This window comes from Theropithecus gelada, chromosome 2, assembly GCF_003255815.1.
Source record: "Theropithecus gelada isolate Dixy chromosome 2, Tgel_1.0, whole genome shotgun sequence".
Lineage (NCBI taxonomy): Eukaryota > Metazoa > Chordata > Mammalia > Primates > Cercopithecidae > Theropithecus > Theropithecus gelada.
In genome coordinates this window covers 161,698,691-161,722,120 of record NC_037669.1, presented here as the reverse complement: position 1 = coordinate 161,722,120, position 23,430 = coordinate 161,698,691, and the positions used below count along the sequence as shown (strand labels likewise).

Sequence of the window (23,430 nt, the reverse complement as noted above, 5' to 3'; positions counted from 1 at the left end):
GAAACCTCCATCCAATTTCAGCTGACTGAAGAAAATGTTCAGACAGACCTTCTGTTTTATCTGAATTCTGAAGTTTTGCCCATATGGCTTAACTGAATTGATTTAAAAATGCAGATAGTTTGAGTTTGTGTGGTTTGGAGTCATCTCTATGAGCAGTTGACAGATTAACAATCTGAGTGCCTTGGAGGTGACCTGAGCAGGTCTTTGAGGTTGTAAAAGCAACCGTAAGAACCAAGTCTTTTTTTGGTCATTTTGAAGGTCCTTATTGCTGGCTTGAATTGGCTGGTGGTGACAGAGAGTTGTTTGTATGCATTTATATGTCTTCTTCTTCCACAGGGAGAACGAGGCCCCCAGGGTCTTCCTGGACTCCGAGGTGAGGAAGGATGCCCTGGTATGAGGGGACCTAAGGTGAGTGTGACCTTGAGTTGTGGGATTCTTTCTCTTTCTTGGCTTCATCCCTTGAGTTTGAGGAAAACCATTATTCTTCAACATAGCTATGGAGTCTTAGCTCCTCCTCAGATTAAAGGTTTCCCAGAAGTAAAGCCTGAGAAAAAGAGTCAATTGCAAGTATTTTACCGGGAGATAATTCTAGTAAGCATTAGTAGGGAAGTAAGGAAGTGAGATAAGGAGGAAAGGAGGCCTGAAAAGGGTACATTATCAATCAGATCATCTCTGTGGGTAGATGGAGCTTAATCCTACTGAAGAACTCTGGCAGCCAGAGTTGAACAAGTATCTCAATGTACCCCAGTTAAGGGGTGAGGGAGCTGGGGTGTTTATACACTAAATCCCATCAGGAATTAGTTAATGGCAGCTTCCAGGGGGTATTAGTTCCTAGCACTTTTACCTGTCTTGCATGTGGGTAGAGCAGGCCCTGATCCCTGAAAAAACCCTCAGAAAAGAGTGACAGGTGCTGGTAGTTGGAAGTAGGATTGAGAACACTAAAGGTTTTTTTTGTTTTGTTTTGATTTTAATTTAAGTTCTGGGGTACAGGTTTGTTACATAGGTAAACATGTGCCATGGTGATTTGCTGCGCCTATCAACCCATCACCTAGGTATTGAGCCCAGCATGCATTAACTATTTTTCCTGATGCTCTCCCTCCCCAACCCCATCCCCCGACAGAGGCCCCAGTGTGTGTTGTTCCCCTCCCTGTGTCCATGTGAGAACACTAAAGTTTTAAAGGCTAAAGGGATACAGGTGTACTTTTTCAGCTGGTTGCATTAAATGTCCCTCAACTGCCCAGGATTGGAGAATCTTTCTTAATAAAGTAAAAAAAAAAAAAAAAAAAAAAAAAAAAAAAAAAAAAAAAAAAAAATTCTACAATCTAAGAATCCTAAAGAGAGTTTTCCTAACCACAATGACCATGTCCTGTATACCTATCAAAATACTCTTTCAATTAATTTTTCCTGTTGTTCCTTGAAGCCCTCTCATGCTTGCTAGCCAATGTATTCTCACTTTTGTTTGAAAAATATCATCACTTTAATAAGGGGCATTTAATAAGGGGTTATTCCCTTTCATTCCTACTATGCGAGGAGTTGCAAAGTGCAATTTTCTTCAGGTTCCATGCAAAGGAGGGTAGTAGTAACCAGGATGCTGTAATGCCCACCACACTTGCCAGACAAGGCATCTTCATTTTGATCTAGTATTGTAATTGTATTTTATTCAAACCCGGGAACATACGGTTTCCTAAATGAAACAAGGCTTAAAAATCTCATTCAAGCTCAATTCTTTTGATCTCTCTCTAACTTTAGGGAGCAAGAGGATTTTCAGGAGAGAAGGTAGGTTATCTCTTTTACCCTTCTTAAACTGGATAGCACTTTCTTTGGGAAATGCAATACTTATTTCAATCACATTTCTTTGCCTGAGTGAGGTGAGGCTTCAGACTTTTAGACAAGAGAATTTGTCAGGTGATATTAATAGCCAAACTTCCGTGCTAATGAGTGACTATTTGTAAGACATGTATTTCAGGTTTAAGGCAATGACATATTGTTTTCAAGCCTCGCTGACTCTACATACAAATTGGGCCACTGTATTCATCACATGATGGTCTAGAAGTGTTGGTCCTGAATCTAGGGTGTAGTGGGTTGGGTCTGGTCAAGATGGGTGTCAAATGGAAGAGGAGTGCTGGGATGAGGTTGTTAGGAAAGGAGTTGGCAGGAGAAGGGAATGATTTACACTCAGATTCAGAACCATAGTATCCATTTGCTGATTCACTCACTCAAAAAGTATTTATTAGGTACCCACTCTGTTCCCCACATTATCCTAGGGAGTGGTTACAAAATGATGAACAAGACAGACAAGGGCTCATGGAGCTTCCTTATCCATGTTTTCTGGTACCACCGATTAACCTCCTGCGGCCTGTGGCAAATATGCATTCCTTGTAATTCTAGTCCAAGAGTTTGGCGTACTTATTTTTATGTGTAACTCAGCTGTGCTTTGGTTAAAAAAATGCCTGAAACTTGATTTTATTTTGTAGACAGTAGGAGTAAATCAACTATTTCACACATGTAAATGCATTTTATTTTGTTTGTGAAACTCTGGCTTTTTCTTTAAAAGATTCTTTGTAATGAATATATTATTGGTCATTTTGGGATAGTTGGCAAAATGAAGGGCCCACAATTGGAAAGTGATGGAATATTTGATGAGATGTCACCATGCCACTGCCCAGTTTTACCCTTATCTCCTAATTAACCTCAGTTTTTCACTTCCTTTCTTTTTTAAAAATTTTATCTCCCAAAATGCACACACACCCATTTAGTTCCTCCTTAATCTGTGAACTACCAGGTTTCCATTAAATTAATTAATTCAGGCCTATTTGCCATCTTTTTAAAGAAGGTCAATGACAAAAAGACCATTTTTAGCATTTGACAACCAGTGTTTCATTTGGTCTTGTGAAACAGCTACTTGTTCCAAGTGCAAAAGTTTAAAGGGAGTCTTTCTTATCCACTCAAATTTTAAGGTTAAAAAATACATACACATTTTTAGCACCTGAAGCTATGAGGTAAAACAGCATATAACCCTAATAACTATTTCAGGAAGAAAATAATCATTACTTTTTAGTAACTGGGTGTAGTATATAAGTGTTACAGAGTCTAGATTCTGTATCAATTGAAAAAATATTAGCAAAGAAATCAACGTCAAAGAAATATTCACATACACCTGTTTCTCCTCTGCTTCACAGGGCAACCCTGGTGAGGAAGGAGTTGATGGCGTGGATGGAGAACAGGTGCAGAAGTTTCTCATTTAATGTCTTCCTCTCTATTAACCTGGCATTTTTACTCTTGTAGAGAGTACAGCTTTTCATGACTAGCTAGAATTTTTAACATGCATACTGAACAATGTTTAATGTTAATCTATGTATTTTTCCTCATCCTCAAAATACAAGGACTCTAGAAACTTTAATCAACTCCCTCCCATATTACATATTATTGTGTAGTATCTTATTTACATCTTATTTTTGTTAAATTCTGCCAATTACACATTCTTATTGTTGTTTTATATAGTCAATACTTATCTAGCTTTACCCTCATGTTTACTCATCTGACTGATGCCTTCCTTGTAGTCACTGATACCTTCAAAAGAACATGAAAAAATCATGTTTCTTTTGCTTAAGGCACAACTGTTAGAATTTCCTTTAATGAAATTCTAAAGGTTAGTTCGTTGTAAACTCTTCTTGTTTTTTTTTTTTTTTCTGAAAATCTCTTTGAAAGATAGTTCAGTGGGTAAGCAATTCTGGTTGACGGTTACTTTCTCTCAGCACCGTGAAAATGTAATTTCAACCATGGCACGTGTATACCTATGTAACAAAACTGCACGTTATGCACATGTACCCCAGAACTTAAAGTATCATAAAAAAGAAAAAAAGAAAAGACTTGGAAAAAATATGTAAATGCCGCTGCTTAGAGTGTAAAAAAAAAAAAAGGAAAATGTAATTTCATAGTCTTCTGGCTTCTACTGTCTTCTACCTTTCATTATTGCCATTAAGAAATTATCTGTCAAAATAATTGTTCTTTTGTAAGCAACTTTTAAAAATGTATAAGGCTGCTTTAAAATGTTCCCTTGGATTTTAGTTTTTGACAGTTTCAATATGATGTGCCCAGGTGTGGATTACTTTTTATGTATTCTGATTGGGACTTGTCAGTCTTTTGAATCTGAGTGTTTATGTTTCTTATAAATTTTGGAAATCTTCAGGACTTAATTTTGAAATTATCATTTTGAAATTTTATTTTTCCTTTTTTCTGTATTATTTCTTTGCAGAAGTCTAATTAGAAATTTGTGAGAACTTCTCATTTTGCCCACAATGTCTCTTAACTGCTCTTTTGTATTTCTATTTTTTTGTCATTCTGTGCCACATTCTGTATAATTTCTGTATAGTTTCTAGTTCACTAATTCTCACCTCACTTGTGTTTAATATAATATTTAATTTGTCAATTGAATTTTTAATTTTAATTATATTTTTCACTTCAAGTAGTTCTATTTGATCCTTTCTGAAATCTACTTGATCTCCTTTTATAGTTGGTTATTTTATTCATTCTCTTCTAATTATTTAAACATACTAAATATCCTCATTTTATATTCAGTATATTATAGTCCCAATATTTGCAGTCACTACAGGCCCAATTTTGTTGTATGTTGTTTCCACTGGCTTCTCCTTCATGGCAGCTCCCTCATGTGTGTTGTGACTTTTGATTTAAACTCATTTTTTGATGGAACGTTGTCTGTGAGACATCATTAGGGCCTGAGTTGAGGTTGTTTGCTTCTGTCATGTGTTCCTAGTGGCACTATATTCTGGGACCACCCTAAAATAAATTGTCAGCTTGAGGCCCTTCACACTGCTCCCCCCAACACACACATGCACACACCACACACACACAGACGCACACACACACACAATTACAAGAAGCTCTCAGGACTGCCATGAGCTACTTGCCTGCATTTTTGCTTTCTCCTTATTAGGAACCATAAGGATTTTTTTAAATCCGATTTTTTTTTTTTTTTTTGAGATGGAGTTTTGCTCTTGTTGCCCAGGTTGGAGTGCAATGGCGCGATCTTGGCTCACTGTAACCTCCACCTCCCGGGTTCAAGTGATTTTCCTGCCTCAGCCTCTTGAGCAGCTGGGACTACAGGCATGTGCCACCACATCTGGCTAATTTTGTATTTTTAGTAGAGACAGAGTTTCTTCATGTTGGTCAGGCTGGTCTCAAACTCCCAACCTCAGGTGATCCACCCGCCTCGGCCTCTCAAAGTGCTGGAATTACAGGCGTGAGTCATCGCATCCGGCCTTAAATCAGATTTTTAATGTATACGAAATATATTTTAATTTATCTGGAATTTTAAATTTTCAGTGGGAGGGTTATTCAAAACATCTAATTTGTCACATTGTCAGAAATAGAGTAGTAAAGGTACTTTCTACTCTTGGCTAGAATTGTGAAAATACATAAAGAAAAATTTTAGTAGGACTAATAAAAGACAGGTTGTCTGTATGTTCATTTTTCTTTTTTTAGGGTAATCGTGGAATCCCAGGATCATCTGGAGAAAAAGGAAATAGGGGAAATCGGGTAAAGTATGATGATATTCTTTCATTTTCCTATTGAGTAACCTGATATGGATAGTTTATTTTTAAACTGTGGGAAACTGTGGGAAAAAATCATCTAGTGGCTTAAATCCTATGGAGTTAAATGGAGAGCTAAAGGGCAATTAATATGAGATAGCTGTTTGGAAGCTTCACCTAAGGTCTGACTCTGCTGATGGTGGAATGAGTAATGTAAGTCCTGTTACTTAACATTTTGTGCTTGAGAAGACTGATCATGTCACTCCCTATCTCTCAAGCTTCTCATGGCTCCCTGTCACCAGTGATTTAGTGTTACATCCAAGGCCTTTCAACCACATTCTTTACAAATCTCTGTCAAGAAATATCTTCCCAGGCTCACTGTCTCCGAAATGTTGCTTATGCATGCGCACCTCTGTGTGTTTGCTCATGCCAGCTGCCTTTCCTGGAATGCCTTTTTCTTGCTTCCATATTCAGTGCTTAATCTGAATATCACTTTTCCTCTTTTTCTTCCTTACAACAGCTTCCTTGGCATGTCAGTTTGTAGTGATCTTTGCCTTCTCTACATCCTTGCAATTATTTATACTATCGTTTGACAGTGATTACACACTTCCTCCTGATGGCAATTCTGTTTCCACGTAAGGGATGGCAGATACCTAGCATATGTCCCACAACCTTCCCTTCCTGTGCCCATGGCGGACATACTAACCAATTATGGGATCCAACATGGCTGAAGGATTCATCTCAACACAGTACTATGGTCAGTTTCTATTGATTGATAGGATTAGATATAAAGGGTGTAATTTATTTGCTTATGCTTCTTTGTACTCCTCATGAAATTAGACTAATGCTTTTACTCCAAGGGTGAACAATTAGTGATGTGGATTGAATTCCTGATGGGTGAAACAGGGAGAGTCAGAAGACATGGCTCTTTATTGAGGTTTAATTTCTAACTTGAAGTTTATGGATCAGACTTTGGAGAAGGTGGGAGATACCATACTTTCTTAACACCGGAGAGCCTTCAGTTTCAGCTACATTTAGTTAAATTCAATAAACACCTGTCAAGTGTTTACGATAAGCTACAGGATGTAACAATGGTGCAAATAAAGAACCAATGGGAGCACAGTGACTTGGAGAGGAAACTAAAGTAGACTCCCTTTTCTTCATTTGATCAATCATCAGAAATTATTGAGCATCTATTGTAATCAAGACATGAGTCTAGAATGGGTAACAAAACAGACATGGGCTCTGCATCTTAAGATTGGCCTCTATGGGAAAAGACAGACATGAATGAAATAATCCTGGAAATAGATATAATATTACTGCTGAGATAAGGGTATGGAGAGGAATATGACAGGGGATTTGACCCAGCCTGTGCAGTCAGAAAGACTTCATTGAGGACGTGAAGATGGGATGAAATTTAAAAGATAGGTAACAATTAAGGAAGACAGAGGGAGGCAAGAGAACAACTTCTATACTAAGGCCCTGTGGCATTTGAGCAGGTGCCCAAGAGTGGGGAGGACTCCAGCTTTCCAGACAATGCAGGAAATCAAGACATTTTTCACTCAGACCTCTGTGAGAGGGACTGGGAGAGAGACACAGGGTATTCTAGCTTAAGAAAAAGGCTCAAGGAAAGGGTTAGAGTTAGAAGAAATCAGATAGGTTTGGAAAAATAAGGATCCTAATTTCATAGGAGTTGAGGATAAAATAAAAAGTATAAAGAGTGGGGAGAAAGCCTGAAAGGGCAATTTGGAGTCAATTTAATGCTACGTTTGGGAGTTTTGTTCTGCTGAGTAATCAAGGGCTATCGAAGGTTTATAGGCAAGGAAGACACATGTTGGAAGCTGTAGGTTTGGAAGATTACTCTGAGAGTCCAGTGACTGGGTCAGATAAAGGGGGGTCTAGAAGTAGGGTGAATCATAATAGGAACCATATGCCTAACCACTTGAATTTATTCTTCTATTTAATCCCTACACTGTTTCTGTAAGTTAGGCATATCTGTTTCACAAATGAGAAAATGGAGTCTCAGAGAAGTCAAAGAAATTTGCCTATGTAGGAATTAAATAGCAGGATTGGAACCTAGAGTTATCTAGCTCCCTTTTACCATTATATTAGGCCAGGAAAGAGATAAGGAGGCATCTCAAGTAAGATTATGAGGTGGCTTCTTTTGGAGTCTAGAGAACATTTTATTTCCTTTGTATCTGAAAGCTATAGAACAGTGATCCCATCTGTTCATCACGCGCACCCTCCAGCTCCAGGCACGTGATGTCATCTGAGGAAGGCACCTGTGGTGGAACCTCTCCCCAGTTCATGGCTCTGTAGGCACTACTACACAGGAATGGCACTGATCACGGCAGGGTTTAAGGGAAGCATCATTTACTTATTATGTCACAGCCCTATGACAAGTTTCTTCACCTCTCTGGTTTCCGATCTGCCGTAGTCAGGAGCTCTGGAAACATTGTTCTCTCCTTTCTCTTTTTCATGAGATCTTGCTCTACCGCTGCTGCCCATGCTCATGATGGAGAAAGCCCTGCTCACCACCACCCCCTTTTTAAACAACAACAACAACAACAACAACAACAACAACAACAACAACAACAACATGTGTTTCTGTGTGGAGCATCACCAAAGGGTGGAAAGATCAAGGAATTTGATGGTAGGGAGACCTAGGCCCAACTTCCTAGAATCTCAGGTCCTGCATAATGCAAATCGGTGAATTCCTGAGTTGTGAGGGTTAAATGAGGTAACACACATCTAGGTCCAAGCATATAGCAGATAGCCAGTAAAAGTATGTCCTTCTTTACCTTTCAATCTCACCTCCTTGGCAGTGAATGCTTTAAAATTCAGGTACTAAGTTGCTCTTTTCATTTGATTCTTATTTTCCCTCTTAATGTTCTCTTCTCCCTAGGCAATATGTCATTTTTTCAAAGTGACACATTTTTTCTTCGTGATTTCAGGGCTTGACGGGACCGCCAGGACAACCTGGAGAGCGTGGAGAGCCTGGATTAAGGGGAGATCCTGTGAGTGATGTTGGGGGATTTCTGCTACTTTAATTCCAGGGACTAGAGAACTGTTTGCTCGTGACACAAAGGCAAAGAGCAATTCATTATTCTTTAATAAAGCATCTGCTCACCTTATCTTAGTATTACAACAAATAAGAGATTTGAGGGAAAAACTTACAGAAAAGTTGAGTTCTTAAAAAGGTTGGAATTTTAATTGCATTAAATGTCTGAGATTTTTGAGCAGGTCCAGATAATAAAAAGGGTCCACTTCAGTTGTACCTTATTTTTTTGTTTTGTTTTGTTATAAATAATTCTTCCTATAATTTCTTTTCTTTTCTGTCCATTTGAGATAATGAACCCTTTATTTTCTCAGGGGGATCCTGGAACTAATAGCTATGTCCAAGGCCCTAAGGGAGAAAAAGGAAGGCGTGGGCATCAGGTAAGATGGTCTGTTTCCTTGGGGGGCTACATGGGAACAGATGCTAGCTGGGGCAGAAGACTTGGGCATTCTGGTAGGATCAGCATAAAAAACCAGAGAGCAAGCCTGTGGGAATCCACTGTCTATGGAGATAGAAGCTCTGAATGCCAATCTCCACTGACATCCTCGTCCTTGCATACTTAATTCATAGGTTTTTTTTTTTTTTTTTTTCTATACGAATCCTATCTCCTACAACATTACACCCTTTGTCCTTGGTTTCCTCATCTCCAAAATGAAAGCACCAGACTCAATAATGCCTAAGATATTTCTAGTTCCTAAATTCTCTATCTTTATAATGATGTATTGATTTAAAAGGTACTCCGGGTCATTACAGTGCTGGCTTGCTTTCTGTCACAGGCAGTGCTGATTGATGTGAACTGGGTATTAGCCATTTTTTAAGGTGAAATCCTTGTCTAGTTCTGAAGACTAGAAGCATTGTGATAGAAGACATCACACAAGCAAAAAGACTTGTTAACTTTGATCGATGTTAACTTCTTGGCAGCCAGTTTTAGGTTTTCATGTCCTAGACATTAAAATGTATGATTCTGAAAAATGACTAAAATAACCCAAGTGCTTCAGTCCTCATATCTTTCCTAATTTCCAAGCATGAGGTCTGCATAGCAAAATGTTTGCAGTTGGAGAGGAACCTCTATGACTTTGAACTCCAGTTTTTCATCCTTTGACAAAACTATAGGCTCAAAGGACACAGGCTCTCTTCTCTAGCTAGTTTGCATTCCTTTTACATATGTCTAGAGCCTGAGTTAAATACCGTTTATAACAAGGTCATTATTATGTTGCTTTGTGAGAAAACCAGCATGACTTGCTGCAAGAATCTCATCCTGTTGTTAATTGCAGTTGTTTTGGACAAACCCCATTGAGAGGGTTTCCTGCTGAGACCCTCTCCTGTGAGTTGACATCAGACAGCCCCATGAATAGCCACTCAATCGGCTATGGAATTGAGCTAAGGGAGCAGCAGGACAGCAACCCTTAACCCATGTGGGCCCCAGTTTCCTCATCTGGAAGGAGGGAAGGAAGATAGAGAAACCATTTCAAAACTTCCATGAGTTGTGGTTGTCGTGAGAAGAAAGATCATGATCTGTCTATTCAGGCTGGTTCTCTGATTTGCTCAAGGTTTTACTGCTGGGAAGGAACCTAAGCCTCTAGACAAACTGTACAGCGCTGTGTATATCACAGCACCACAGCCACAGCAAGAGCTGCATGTTCACGGCTTTCTGAGGTCTCCATCGCTGAGTTTAGCCAAGGGTTAACCTTGAGCACCAGATCCCTAACTTGTACATGCAAACAAAAATTGCAACCCTCTGGGGCAGTGCCGTGACATATTCCATTTGTGTTCCCTATGGTTTCTGCTCCCATGCTGGGCCAAAAAATGGTAGTAACTAAACAGTCTTTTAATAGACTTAGATAACAGAAATCACTCCCACCAGCTGTATTACCCTGCAGCTGGTAGATGCTGACATTCTAGCCCAAGCTTGTCCAACCCACTGCCTATGGGCAGTACGTGGCCCAGGATGGCTTTGAATGTAGCCCAGCACAATTTGTAAACTTTCTTAAAACATTATGAGATTTTTTGCTCTTCTCTTCTCTTTTACTTTTCTTTCTTTCTTTCTTTCTTTCTTTCTTTCTTTCTTTCTTTCTTTCTTTCTTTCTTTCTTTCTTTCTTTCTTTCTTTCTTTCTTTCATTCTTTCAAGCTCATCAGCTATCATTAGTGTTAGTGTATTTTATGTGTGGCCCAAGACAATTCTTCTTCCTCCAATGTGGCCCAGGGAAGCCAAAAGATTGGACACCCCTGTTCTAGCCTGTTAAGTGCTGTTGGGAGATAGCTCTTCAGGGGGCAACCACTCCTTTCTGACATGAACCAAAGAGCAGATTAAATGTTGCAGTCTGGATGGAGAGGGTTTCCTGATGAAGCAGTCTCGCTGACCAAGCAGAATAATTTTATTATATACCTAATATTGGAGAAAGCTTGGAGAACCAATCATGCCAGTCAGAAGTGAGAAAGTAACACTTCCGGGAAGAAGGAAAATCAATACAACCTTTTTGGAAGGCAGTAGGCAATGCACATCAGTCATTAGTTAGGATTACTGTTTTTTTTTTTAGTGTTTTAAAATATACAAATGACAGAAAGCCTGACTAGCAGTGTTTAGCTAATACACGTATTTTATAACCCCAGGTATAGGTGATGACAACTTTGGCACATCAGTTGATGGTCCCATTGAGCCTCAGTGATGTCGTCAGGGACCTGGCGCCTTTCCTCCCATACTGCCATCCCCAGCATGTCAGCCTTCGGTCCCCAGGTTTAGCAGCTCCAAGTGTTTTTGTCTTCACCTTTGCATAAAATGCCAGGAGAAAAGGGGCTTTCCTTTCATCAAATTACTCCCAGCAATATTCTCTCTATTGCTCATTAGCTAAAATAGGCCCTGTGCTCCCCACCAGCCCTTGCCCCATTTCAAGAGATCCAGAGAAAGCAAGTCTCCCACAAAAGGAAATGGGATCACCACAGTTGGCTTAGGCCTGTCGTAATTCATCCCTTGGAGGCCGGTATGTTGTTGCCGCAAACAAAACTGAAAAGACCAAAGAGATTTTCTTAGCACAGAGGAAGGGAGGGCCTGTTTTATAGGCCACCAACTGAGTCTGTCACAGCTTTAAGATGTGTGTGTCAGCTGGGCGCGGTGGTTCACGCCTGTAATCCCAGCACTTTGGGAGGCCAAGGCTGGTGGATCACGAGGTCAGGAGATTGAGACTATCCTGGCTAACACTGTGAAACCCTGTCTCTACTAAAAATACAGAAAATTAGCCGGGCGTGATGGCGTGCACCTGTAGTCCCAGCTACTAGGGAGGCTGAGGCAGGAGAATGGCGTGAACCCAGGAGGCAGAGCTGGCAGTGAACCGAGATCGTGCCACTGCACTCCAGCCTGGGTGACAGTGAGACTCTGTCTAAAAAAAAAAAAAAACAAAACAGATGTGTATGTCATTTGATCTACCCTTTCTAGTCCTAGAAATTTATCTGGAAGCTAATCATGGTGCAGCACAAAGGTTTAGCTCCAAGGATCATCATTGCAGTGATTTTTAAGGTAGTAAAACATTGAAAATATTTAAATACCTAATAATAAAGGATTATTTATGTAAACAATGCTCTTCCACACAGTGGATTAGTGTTAGGGCATGAAACATAATGCAGAAGACGATTTCATGATATGGAAAACATCCATGATGTAATATTAAGTGAAAAAAGCAGGTTACAACCCCATATTTAACGTGAGTCCAAATTTGTAGAATATTTCTGTATCACCAAAATTATGTATTTCTTTTTTATTAATTTCCATTTTTATTTTAGATTCAGGGGATACATGTACAGGTTTGTTAAAAGGGTATATTGTATGGTGCTGACATTTGAGCTTCTATTGATCCCGTCACCCAAGTAGTAAACATAGTAACCAATAGGGAGTTTTTCACTCCTTGCCCCCTTCCCCCCTCCCCTTTCAGAGTCCTCTGTGTCTATTGTTCCCATCTTTATGTCTGTGTGAACCCAAGATTTAACTCCCACTTATAAGTGAGAACATGTGGTATTTGGTTTTCTATTTTTGCATTAGTTCATTTAGGATAATGGCCTCCAGCTGCATCCATGTTGCTGCAAAGGACATAATTTAGTTCTCTTTTATGGCTGAGAGTGCGTGCGCTTTACATGGGACACAGTGTCCATCGTCAGCACCCTCAGTTCCTTCAGAAGGAGTGGGTTACATTTTCTTTCAGTATTTAGTAGAACTGGGTTTGCCTTCAGCTCACTTATGGTGGAGGCTGTGGATACTGTCAGTTGCTAGCCCGTCTCCATTCCCTTGTATGGAATAAAGAAAGAGAGATAAAAAGGAAGGAATAGAAGTAAGAAAGAAGGAATGTAGAAAGGAAGGAAGGAAGGAGGGGGAGGGAGAGAGGGAAGGAAGAAAGAAAGGAAGTGAAAGGAGAGTGAAAAACCAACTCGTTTGTAGCAGCAACATGCCAGCCCTTAGTGTTTCTTTACCTTAATTTTATTCTCTGTGTTGTTGAAATAGTCCATGATTAACCTGTTACCTTTTATCCTAACTCTTCATTCTGAAAAATTTCAAATCTACAGAAAAATGTAGTTGTAAGTCTAAACACCAATTTTTATCCTTTAGCTATATTTGCTTTATATCTCTCTATACAAATACTTACGGGTATGTGTGTGTGACTGAGCTAATTGAGGATTAATTAAAGGCTTCATGACACTTTGCCTCTAAATATTCAACAAGTAAGACAAAAGATATTCTTCTATATAAACATAATATAATCATCACCCTCATGAAATTAAGCATTTATACAATATTCTTTTCTTTCTTTCTTTCCTTCTTTTTTTTTTTTTTTTTTTTGAGATGGAGTCTCACTGTGATGCCCAGGCTAGAGTGCAATGGCTCACTGCAACCTCCACCTCCTGGGTTCAACAGTTCTCCTGCTGAGAGCAGCTAGGATTGCAGGTGCCCACCACCATGCTGGCTGATTTTTGTATTTTTAGTAGAGATGGGGTTTCACCATATTGGCCAGGCTGGTCTCGAACTCCTGATCTCAAGTGATCTGCCCGCCTCGGCGTCCCAAAGTGCTGCAATTACAGGCGTGAGCCACCATGTCCGGCCAATATTATTTTCTAATGCGCAGTCCATATTCAAAATTTCCCACTTGCCCCATGTCTTAGGCAGTTTGGGCTACTGTAACAGAGTTAATAGATTGGGTGGCTTAAATAACAAACATTTATTTCTCATAGTCCTGGAAGCTGGGAAGTCCGAAATCAAGGTCCTGGAAGATTCAGTGTTTGGTGAGGGACTGCTTCCTGGTTCATAGTCATCTTCTTGGCTGCAACCTCACGTGGCAGAAGGAGAGCTATAGTGTTCCTTCAAGCCTCTTTTATAAGGGCACTAATCCCACCATGAGGGTTCCCCCCTCATGGCCTAATCACCTTCCAAAGGCCCCACCTCCTCATAACATCACATTGGGGGTTAGGATTTCAACATACGAATTTTGGGGGGAACACAAACCTTGAGTCCATAACACCCCAATAATGTCCTCTGTGGCTGCTGCTGTTGTTCCAGGATCCAGCTGAGGACCAAGCGGTGCCTTTAGCTGTCCTGTGTCGTCAGTGCCCTTTCATCACATTTGCTCAGTTATTTGTTTACATGGCACTGACAGTGTACACCAGTTATTTTGCTAAACACCCCTCAATTAGGATTTGTATGATTGTTTCCCCGTAACTAGATTCAGGCTAAATACTTTTGGCATTATAGCACAAACTTTTATGTACTTTAAAAACTTTTGAAGAACAGTTTTTAATTGTTGCATTCTATTTCAATAAGTGTTTCTACCATAATTTGATCAACACTTCCCTCATATTATGGGATGTTTAAATTGTTTCAGAATTTAATCCATTATGAATAACAGTTGGGTGAACAGCTTTGCACAAAACGTTTTTGTTTCTGTTATTTCACATTCTTTCCCTATTTGTGTATTCTTATTGAGTTAGCATGTAACTTTATGAAATAATTATCTGAAGTACCCCTACTTGGGATCTCACATGGTTTCAATTTTTCTTAAAAGATAGACTCATTTTTTTCTCTGGACAATACTCATTTTTTCACTTCTGATCCCGAAGAAGTGAGAACACTGGAATCTTTCCTCACTGTGACTATATAACCTCTCTCTCTCTCTCTGTCAGCATCTGTGTATATTGATCACCCATGTCTTCAGAGAGACGCTTTTCTACCTTCTGTTTCTATCTGCCACTCAGGACCCTAAGTGATACAGGTAGAAAGAGAAGTGCCAATATTTTCAAATATTAAGCATGGCTTGTTGGAGACTATGTGTGACTGTGGTCCCAGCGTGGTGAACTGTAAGGAGTCATCAAAGGAGCAGTCTCTGGGGAAAGATGCCTACGACACGGATATTTTGAAACATCAGAATTTAATGCCATTTGCTTTTTGAGGAACACTGACCAACAGAACATTCTGAGATCATGGAAATATCCCGTGTCTGTGCCATCCAATATGGTAGTCACTAGCCATATGGAATTATGGAACACTTGGAATGTGGTCAGCATAACAAAGAAACTACATCTTTAATTTAATTTGGTGCAAATTTAAGTGCTACGTCTACCTAGTGCCTTCTGTATTGGGCAAAAAGTTTCGCTAGCATTTGTTGCTGTTTGTTTCTGATCTTCCCTTTATTTCTTACTTTTCAGGGAAGTTCTAATTTTGATGGACCTCAGGGAGAACCTGGAAATGTCGGCCCTTGGGTAGGTGTTAACAGCTGGAGGGACGTATTTCCCCTGCCTTTGTGGAAGAGGATGGTAGGCTGGGGTGAAAATTGGTCTATATCCTTCTCTAAGGTCTCTGCTTTCCATTTTTCTTAGGGGACAATAGGAAGGCGAGGTCTGCCAGGATTAAAGGTCAGTGCTTTCTGGAAAGAGTTGCTCTTTTTTCCACACATATGACTACTGTATTTATTATTGATACATGATATCTGCATGTATTTATGGGGTACATGTGATTTTTGATACATACATAGAACATATAATGATCACACCCAGGTATTTAGGACATCTATCACCTCAAACATTTATTATTTCTTTATATTGGGAACATTTCAAATATTCTCTTCTAGCTATTTTGAAATGCACAATGTATTGTTGTTAACTATAGTCACCCTACTATACTATCACACACTAGAACTTATTCTTTCTATGTGACTGTATGTTTTACCCATTAACCAACCTCTTTTCATTCTCCCTACCCCCAACACCCTTCTCAGCCTCTGATAACTATCATTCTACTCTCTACCTCATGAGATCAACTTTTTTAGCTCCCATGTGTGAGAGAGAATTTGTGATATTTGTCTTTCTGTGCCTGACTTCTCTACTCAACATAATGACTTTTAGTTCCATCCATGTTGCTGCCAATAACAGGATTTCATTCTCCTTTGTGGCTGAATATTATTTCACTGTGTATATGTATCACATTTTCTTTATCTGCTCATCTGTTGGTGGAAACTTAGGTTGATTCCACATGTTTGCTATTGTGAATAGTGCTGCAATAAGCACGGGGGTACAGGTAACCCTTTGATATACTAACTTTCTTTTCTTTGGGTAAGTGCCCATTAGTGGGATTTGTGGATCATATGGTAGTTCTATTTTTAACTTTTTGGGAAATCTCTATATTGTTTTCCATAATGACTGTATGAACTTATATTCTTACCAAAAATACGTATCCCTTTTCTCTGCATCTTTGCTAGCATTTGTCGTTTTCTGTATTTTTGATAAAAACTATTCTAACTGGTATAAGATAATATCTCATTGTGGTTTTCATCATCAGTGATGTTAAACATTTTTTCATATACCTATTGGCCATTTGTATATCTTTTGAGAAATGTCAGTTCAGATATTTTGCCCACTTTTTAAATGGATTGCTTTTTTGCAATTGAATTGTTTGTCCCTTGTATATGCTAGATATTAATCCCTTGTCAGGTGAATAGTTTGCATGTATTTCCTCCCATTCAACAGGTTGTCTCTTCACTCTGCTCATTGTTTTGTTTGTTTGTTTGTTTTGTTTTTGTTTTTCGGTTCAGAAGCTTTTCATTTAATATAGTCCCATTGTCTATCTTTTATGGCTTTAAATTGTTCTCTCTGAGGTCAAGGGGAGTGCTGGCTGGGCTGTCTGAGGTTGCTTGAGGTTCACTGAAAGTTTCCATGGCGATTTTTTTTTTCCATGCAAAACGGAAAGTTTGTATGGTTCTCTGCCTCCTCCCCACTCTGCTATAAAGTTTCATTTAGATTGAAAAGAAGCTAATATCCTAATATCTTAGAGTAGGGCTTTCATTTCTATTTTTTATTTCATTTATTTCTGTTTCATTGCTCTATCTGCCTATTTTTATACCAGTACCATGCTGTTTTGGTGACTATGGCCTTATAGTATAGTTGATTTTTAAAATAAGAGATATAATTACAAATATTTGCAGGCTTCAGGATGAACTGAGTTTATCCACCATGTCAGTGGTTTGCTAGTTGACTCAACATTGGAGCACTGGTCATATAGGCCCATAACTCCAAATTACAGCATTCCTCAGACTTTGGGAAAATATGGCTCAATTAGATCTGCTGGCCTTTGCAAGACATATAATAAAGTAGAATTCTAAATAAACGTTTATTTATGGAAAAGGTTATATTTATGCCAAACAAATTGATGCATACATTTTTTGGCAATAAGGCAAGATTTTAAATTTGCTGTTGATGATAAAATTGAGAATATTCTTAATTTTTTTAAAGGTACATAAACCCACCACCCCTGTGAAAGTATTTTCATGTTTTTCTGTTCTCTTGTATAAAAAATAGAGGATTATTACAGTGTATGTAACATTTTATATTCTGCTTTTTCCTGTTTCCAAATCTCCCTATTATCATTTTAGAACATTGTATTTTACTCTATTGAAGTACCATGATTTACTAATCTTTCTTATGTTGAGCGTTTAAGTAATTTCTGTTTTGTTGGATATCATGGTAATTGATGTGAAGAACATCAGAGATCTGTATTATAGGTTTTTTGTTTTGTTTTCACTTTTGCTCCACTCAAATTATTTTCTTACTATAAATGTATAAGCATAGAGTTATGATGGAGTCTGAACATTGCTATATATAGCCACATTGTTTTTATAAATGTTGCACTATGAATCACTAATGTGATATGCAAATTAGACCACATTTCATAACCTGGTTCAAAATTTCTAGCTGTATTCCTTTTAAAATTTGGTTCATATTTATAAATCTAGAAATCAACCTTAAAGAGTGGAATAACATAACAGGAATGATTAATAGAAGTACTGAATAGTTTCGAAAACTGATGAAGCACAAGTAATTGATCCATATATTGATTGAATTCTGACTTTGAAGTTTTTGCTCTTTGCATAGCTATGAATAATTAATAATCTAGTCAACATGTGAGCAACATGAAAAAGAAGGCAAAACAATTCACAAAATAGATGTTATCCTCAATCATGGAAAACATATCTTCTCTGCAGAAATGAAAATATTAATTTGCAGGATAAACTAAATCAGTGGTAGAATGAATCATTTTAACAACTCACCCTTTGCCTAGAGAGCTAGCTTCTTGCCATAAAGGTCTGTAGGGTTTTAAAGGCAGTTTTCTGTTATTTTCTCAAGCACTTTGTGTGCCTTTTTCTCAGAGTGTCATGTTTATCGCTGTGATCAACATTCTGAGTCTCCTTGTATGAAATAAAAGACCTTAGCGCCCTTGAACGTTTAGTCTGTATGTCTTAAAAGGAAGGACTGTTTAGTAACCAGTTATTACACAAAATGAGAGTTTGGGTTATTTAAACAAAGTATTTTTGCTCCCATCACTAGCTGAGACATTGAAAGGAGATGTGTAAATACTGAGAAAGGCCCTAAGAATCTAGTCTTGCCTTTTCCCAAGATAAGTGTAAACACCCACATTTCCTCTTCAACTTCATCTCCTAAGAGGATTGATCACAACCAGTCAAATACTGTTTGAGTCTTTCTGTTGTGGTTTCAAGTGATATATTGCAGAAAAAGCTACTTTCAATATGAACACTAAAAATGGCTAGTGAACTCACTATAAGTTTTATTCATTTTGACAGGGTATACCAGGAGAATCCGGTGAACAGGGTTACCAAGGAGAGCTTGGGTATCCAGGCTCACAGGTTGTATCTGGGAGCTTGGTTTTAGTGCTGAAGGATATTTGTTTGAAATTTTAACTTCATTGTTTGATAATAATTTGATGTAAATCAGAATGGCTTTGGATGCCTCCTTTCCAGGGCCTCCCAAAGAAAATTGTACAGCCCCTTTTCTGAAAAGATTAAACCACAATAGCTAATATTTATTGACCTCCATGTTCTAGACACTGCCTAAAGCACTTGTATTAACTAATTTAATTCTTCAATGGGAGGGAGGTTATTATCCTCATTTTACAGGAGAAAAATAAAGAGGGAATGGAGAAGTTAGGTAAATTGGCAAAGGTCACACAGCTAGTGGGTGATAAAGCTGGGATTCAAACTCAGGCAGTATAGTTACAAAATCAGTGCTCTTGATTACTGCCTCTGAAGCTGTGTATTCAAATATTATTTAATTTACTAAAATTGTATTCGTATCTTGGCATAGTTGTGTGCACTTGTCGTCCCAGCTACTTGGGAGGCTGAGGCAGGACGGTCACTTTGAGCCCAGGAGTTCAAGGATGCAGTAAGCTATGATGGTGCCATGGCACTCCAGCCTGGGCAACACAGTGAGACCCCCATCATTCAATTTGGTAGGAAAAATCAGCAAAGTGTTTACAGAGTATCTATTATGCACAGGGCACTCTGCTAATAGACCTGGGACATTCATACCATTAAGGCAAAGGTCCTGCCCTCAAGAAGTTCATCCAGTGGGGTTTTGTTAGGTTGCCAAATGATAACTGGAAATTTAAACTTTCAACCAGTTCTTTCGGCGTTGTCTAAGCATAACCCAAACCTGTCATTCTATAGCCCTCCTGGAACACATTATATGTATTTATTTTAAAAGTCAAATTGTTTTTAAGTATACTCAAATTGAAGAACTTTGGAACAATAAATTTTACTAACATATCGAATCATTCTCTAGAGTTAAAAATCCTATGAGTGTCAGATGATAATTTCAGAAGGTATCTGCTGCTCTTAGGCTTGCTAAAGGAACCAAGGGAAAAAAAAATGGGTAGTCAACGTGTAATTAGAGACTATGCTTATTTTACGATGGAAAATAGTATCTGAACTGAAGGGAAAGCAACAAAAAGATGTATATTTTTCCCTTTTATTTTTGATGACTAGCTCAGGACCCCCCACCATAGTTGTGTCCCTGCTTTCCTGTCTATATCCACTTCATTACACAGCTGGTTGGAAGGGAAGCAAGTCATGCTGGGAACCATGAGCAAGATAATCAATAAAACCTCTCCTTAATTCTCACCTTCCTGCTGGGATGCGAGAGTGATGGTCTATTTAAATAGATGATTGTCAATACCTCACCTAGGAGAGTAGAAGCCATGATCAATCAATACTTCTAATAGGAAAGTGTTTCTCAGAAAAGCTGGAAAAATATTAAAGTGTCAAAAATCAGCAAAGTAAAATAGATTGGAGAGAAAATGAGCAAATCCCCAGCAGTGTAGTCAGAGAGATTAAGCCACTTAAATGCACCCTTGGCTCTTGATCAAATCGAAAACACAATCTCTTGTCCTTAACCCTTGTGTGTACAAGGAAAAGGTTCATTCTTCAACGGAGATCAATAGCTTTGCTGCCCTCTCACCACCCTTTTAGGATTTAAAATTAGTTGAGTGAATTCAAATATAAAAGCAATATTCTCAAACTTTAGTACTCATGAGATTCACCTGGAGAGATTGCTTAAAATAGAGATGCTGAGGACTCACACCCTCTGCTTCAGATGGAGTGAGTTTGAAGTGAGTTCTGGGGTGCTTCAGAGTGCAGATGCTCCCTGATTAAAGTTTGATAAATGAGATCATGATGGGTCAGGGCACCTTAATTTGTGCTTCCATTGGCATCCAAGATGATTTTGTGGTTACTTGGAATATAAATGACTCTTTAAAAATTGGTTGAATTTTAATTTCATCTTTGGATCAGGGATCAAGAGGAAGGCAAGGACCACCAGGAACTTCTGGACAAAAAGGCTTAGTGGGCGCTCAGGTAGGTTTGTAAAACAGCTACCATGCAGCTAGTCATTAACACTGGCTGATTCATACCCCTGACTGTTCCTGGATAAATAACATAAAGCCACAGTGTTTGTTTGGGATATGGGGATATCAGGAATTTCCAGAAGAGCTAATTTTATGCAGTAGATATTGATCATCTGCTATGTGTCTCCTTCTACTCTAGGTAAGTTGTGGGGATATAGTGACCAATGAGATATGGGTTTAAACCTCAAGGGTATGTAATACAAGTTCATATTTAGCTATAGTAAAAGATGAAATAATAGTACCATATAAAAGTATCAGTAACTAATCTGCTCCTCACAAGTATGTAAGGAAGCATTACTATACCAATTTTATAGATAAGGAAGCTGAGGTTAAGGGGAATTAAATGACTTGTCATCTAGATAGTAAGTGTCTGAACTGATGACCTCCAACTTGGCTCTTTCTAGTGCCTGCTCTACTCCACACCTAATATCTTGGGGGAATGTCTTATGATTCATAAGATGCTCAGATAGATTGAGACCGATGATTAGAGTGGCTTCCTGAGGAAGTGAGTATTTGAGATGGCTTAGAAACATGAGCAGCATGATTAGAGTCAGGAATGAGTCTCCATCGGTAAACTGAAAATAGCAGCTCGAAGATGGCCAAAGCCATAGCTCTGTTCTTTTCTGTCTTGATCAGGAAAAAAAATCTAGCCTCATAACTGATTATATTGTTGTCAATCTCAGCTGAAAATATTCTCAATTTGGAGCAGGTGAAAGTCTAGGCTTTTGTTTTCTGGATCTCTTAATCAAATAATGTTTCCCCCTGTAGCATAGAAATGATTCCTTCAATTCTCAGTATGTGGTAGATGTGGCCTCCTGCTCCCCCATCCCAGTCCCCCAGCCCATAGTGTAAGTGTGTATATTATGCATTTTGTGTGTTGGAGGATAGAATTAATTAGTTGTATTAAATATTAAAGGCTAAGCTTCCATCTCTAAGGTGATTCATGAGCATATTCTAGTTACAGACTATTTCAATAACAACAAGAGAGACAGACAGTTAACTTTGTGGCCCTAGTGGTGATTTTGGCCATGATCTTGTTTCAGGGGAATCCTGGGCCTCCAGGGCCAAAGGGTTCAAAAGGAAAAGCTGGACCAAGAGGAGTGAAGGTAAATGTCAGAGAACCCGCTCTTTCTTGATTGTAGCTTAGGAGAACCCCTTGGGTTTTCTTAAGCAAATCTTTACTTATATCATCATTTCCAACATACATTTCTGATAGGCTGGTGATTCTATTGACTGAAGGCAAGGCATATAGATGAACATATAGAAAAATGAATCACATGTATAAGTAGACAAAGATGTATCAACAGATAGATATACATATGGATTAACCACAAATATAAATGTGCACATCCAAATTTAGAAAAAGCTATAGTAATATAAAATTCTGTAATTGATGTTACATATCTGGTGTTGCTAATTTTCAAAACCAAAATTGTGACTATCTGTTAGTTATTCATATTTAACAAAGCCTAGAGAAAAGTATTTACCTTAGGATGTATGGTATGCTACCAAAACTTGAAAACAGTGACTGTAAAATCTCTGAGGAAAATGACACAAAATTGCATAATCTCATAGAAGAAAATTAATTTGATCTTTTCTCTTTATAATAAAAGGGAGAGCTTGGTGATGCAGGAGAAAGAGGCCCACAGGGTCGACAAGGACCAAGAGGGCAACCTGTAAGTCCAGTTTCTCTGTTTTGGACTCTTGATTAAATTTGTTTGCCATTTGTTCTTATTTTACATAAAATTCTAACTTTTTAAATGTATGAAACCACTTTTATTTAGTTCAGAATATAGGTACCAGAGACAAGAAATCAGGCAAATCAGGGAGATATAGTCTAAAACATCTCAGTGTGCACCAAGCTAAATTTTGATGGAGTCATCTACCACAGCATTAAAGTGTCTTATCTATCTTTTAGATTCCAGTAAGAAATTATTTAAAAAGGTCTGATAAACAAAAATGGCATCAACTTGATATAATAAATTGAAATGGCTTTAACATCATTGCTGTGAACACAAAATTTTAATATTCTTTATGAGTTAAACTCGTGGTTACAAATATGACATGATCACCAGAGTTCTTAAGAATTGAAATAGTCAAAGTTTCTCAGACTTCTTGTATAAATTAAGACTCCAAAGAGGACTTGGAATTTATTTTGCCTTCTCACATATCGAAGAGCAAAGTGCCAATGTCTCTCATCTGTTTGACAATGATATTTTATGAGCATTTGAGTCTTTTAGGAATACAGAGATGTTCAGTGAAACATTTTTTTTTCCAGGGCAACAAATAAGAGAGCCAGATCAGCAAACTTTTAAGAGTATGGGTTTGATTATTCAGAGCATAGAAATAATCTTTGGAGACCAAAGATCATAAAAGACTTCCTTCTACAAAACAACACTTTCAAACACAGGGCTATGCATTTTTACCTTAGTTATCACCCTGAACAGGAGAGCAAGTTAGCTATTTTATGACTATTTTCAAGAGACATCTCCAAAAATAGAGTTTGGGTCTTGGGGGTTGCAGATGCTGGAGTTTCTGCACATTCTTCTGCAAGGAGAAGATGGAGTAACAGCAAATAAACTTCATTATCACCCCCACAAGC

The 23,430-nt window shown here is 38.4% G+C and overlaps 1 protein-coding gene across 1 annotated transcript in view; it reads left to right on the top strand.

The window, feature by feature from the left end:
* LOC112619207 (collagen alpha-4(VI) chain-like) overlaps nucleotides 1–23,430 on the top strand; it is an 87,882-nt gene that overhangs the window by 34,370 nt on the left and 30,082 nt on the right. The window contains exons 12-23 of the mRNA XM_025377160.1: nucleotides 337–408; nucleotides 1,750–1,776; nucleotides 3,180–3,224; nucleotides 5,503–5,556; nucleotides 8,504–8,566; nucleotides 8,922–8,987; nucleotides 15,287–15,340; nucleotides 15,458–15,493; nucleotides 18,712–18,774; nucleotides 20,716–20,778; nucleotides 21,872–21,934; nucleotides 22,442–22,504. Of these exons, the coding sequence (XP_025232945.1) occupies nucleotides 337–408; nucleotides 1,750–1,776; nucleotides 3,180–3,224; nucleotides 5,503–5,556; nucleotides 8,504–8,566; nucleotides 8,922–8,987; nucleotides 15,287–15,340; nucleotides 15,458–15,493; nucleotides 18,712–18,774; nucleotides 20,716–20,778; nucleotides 21,872–21,934; nucleotides 22,442–22,504 (669 nt within the window). The remainder of the gene's footprint in view (nucleotides 1–336; nucleotides 409–1,749; nucleotides 1,777–3,179; nucleotides 3,225–5,502; nucleotides 5,557–8,503; nucleotides 8,567–8,921; nucleotides 8,988–15,286; nucleotides 15,341–15,457; nucleotides 15,494–18,711; nucleotides 18,775–20,715; nucleotides 20,779–21,871; nucleotides 21,935–22,441; nucleotides 22,505–23,430) is intronic.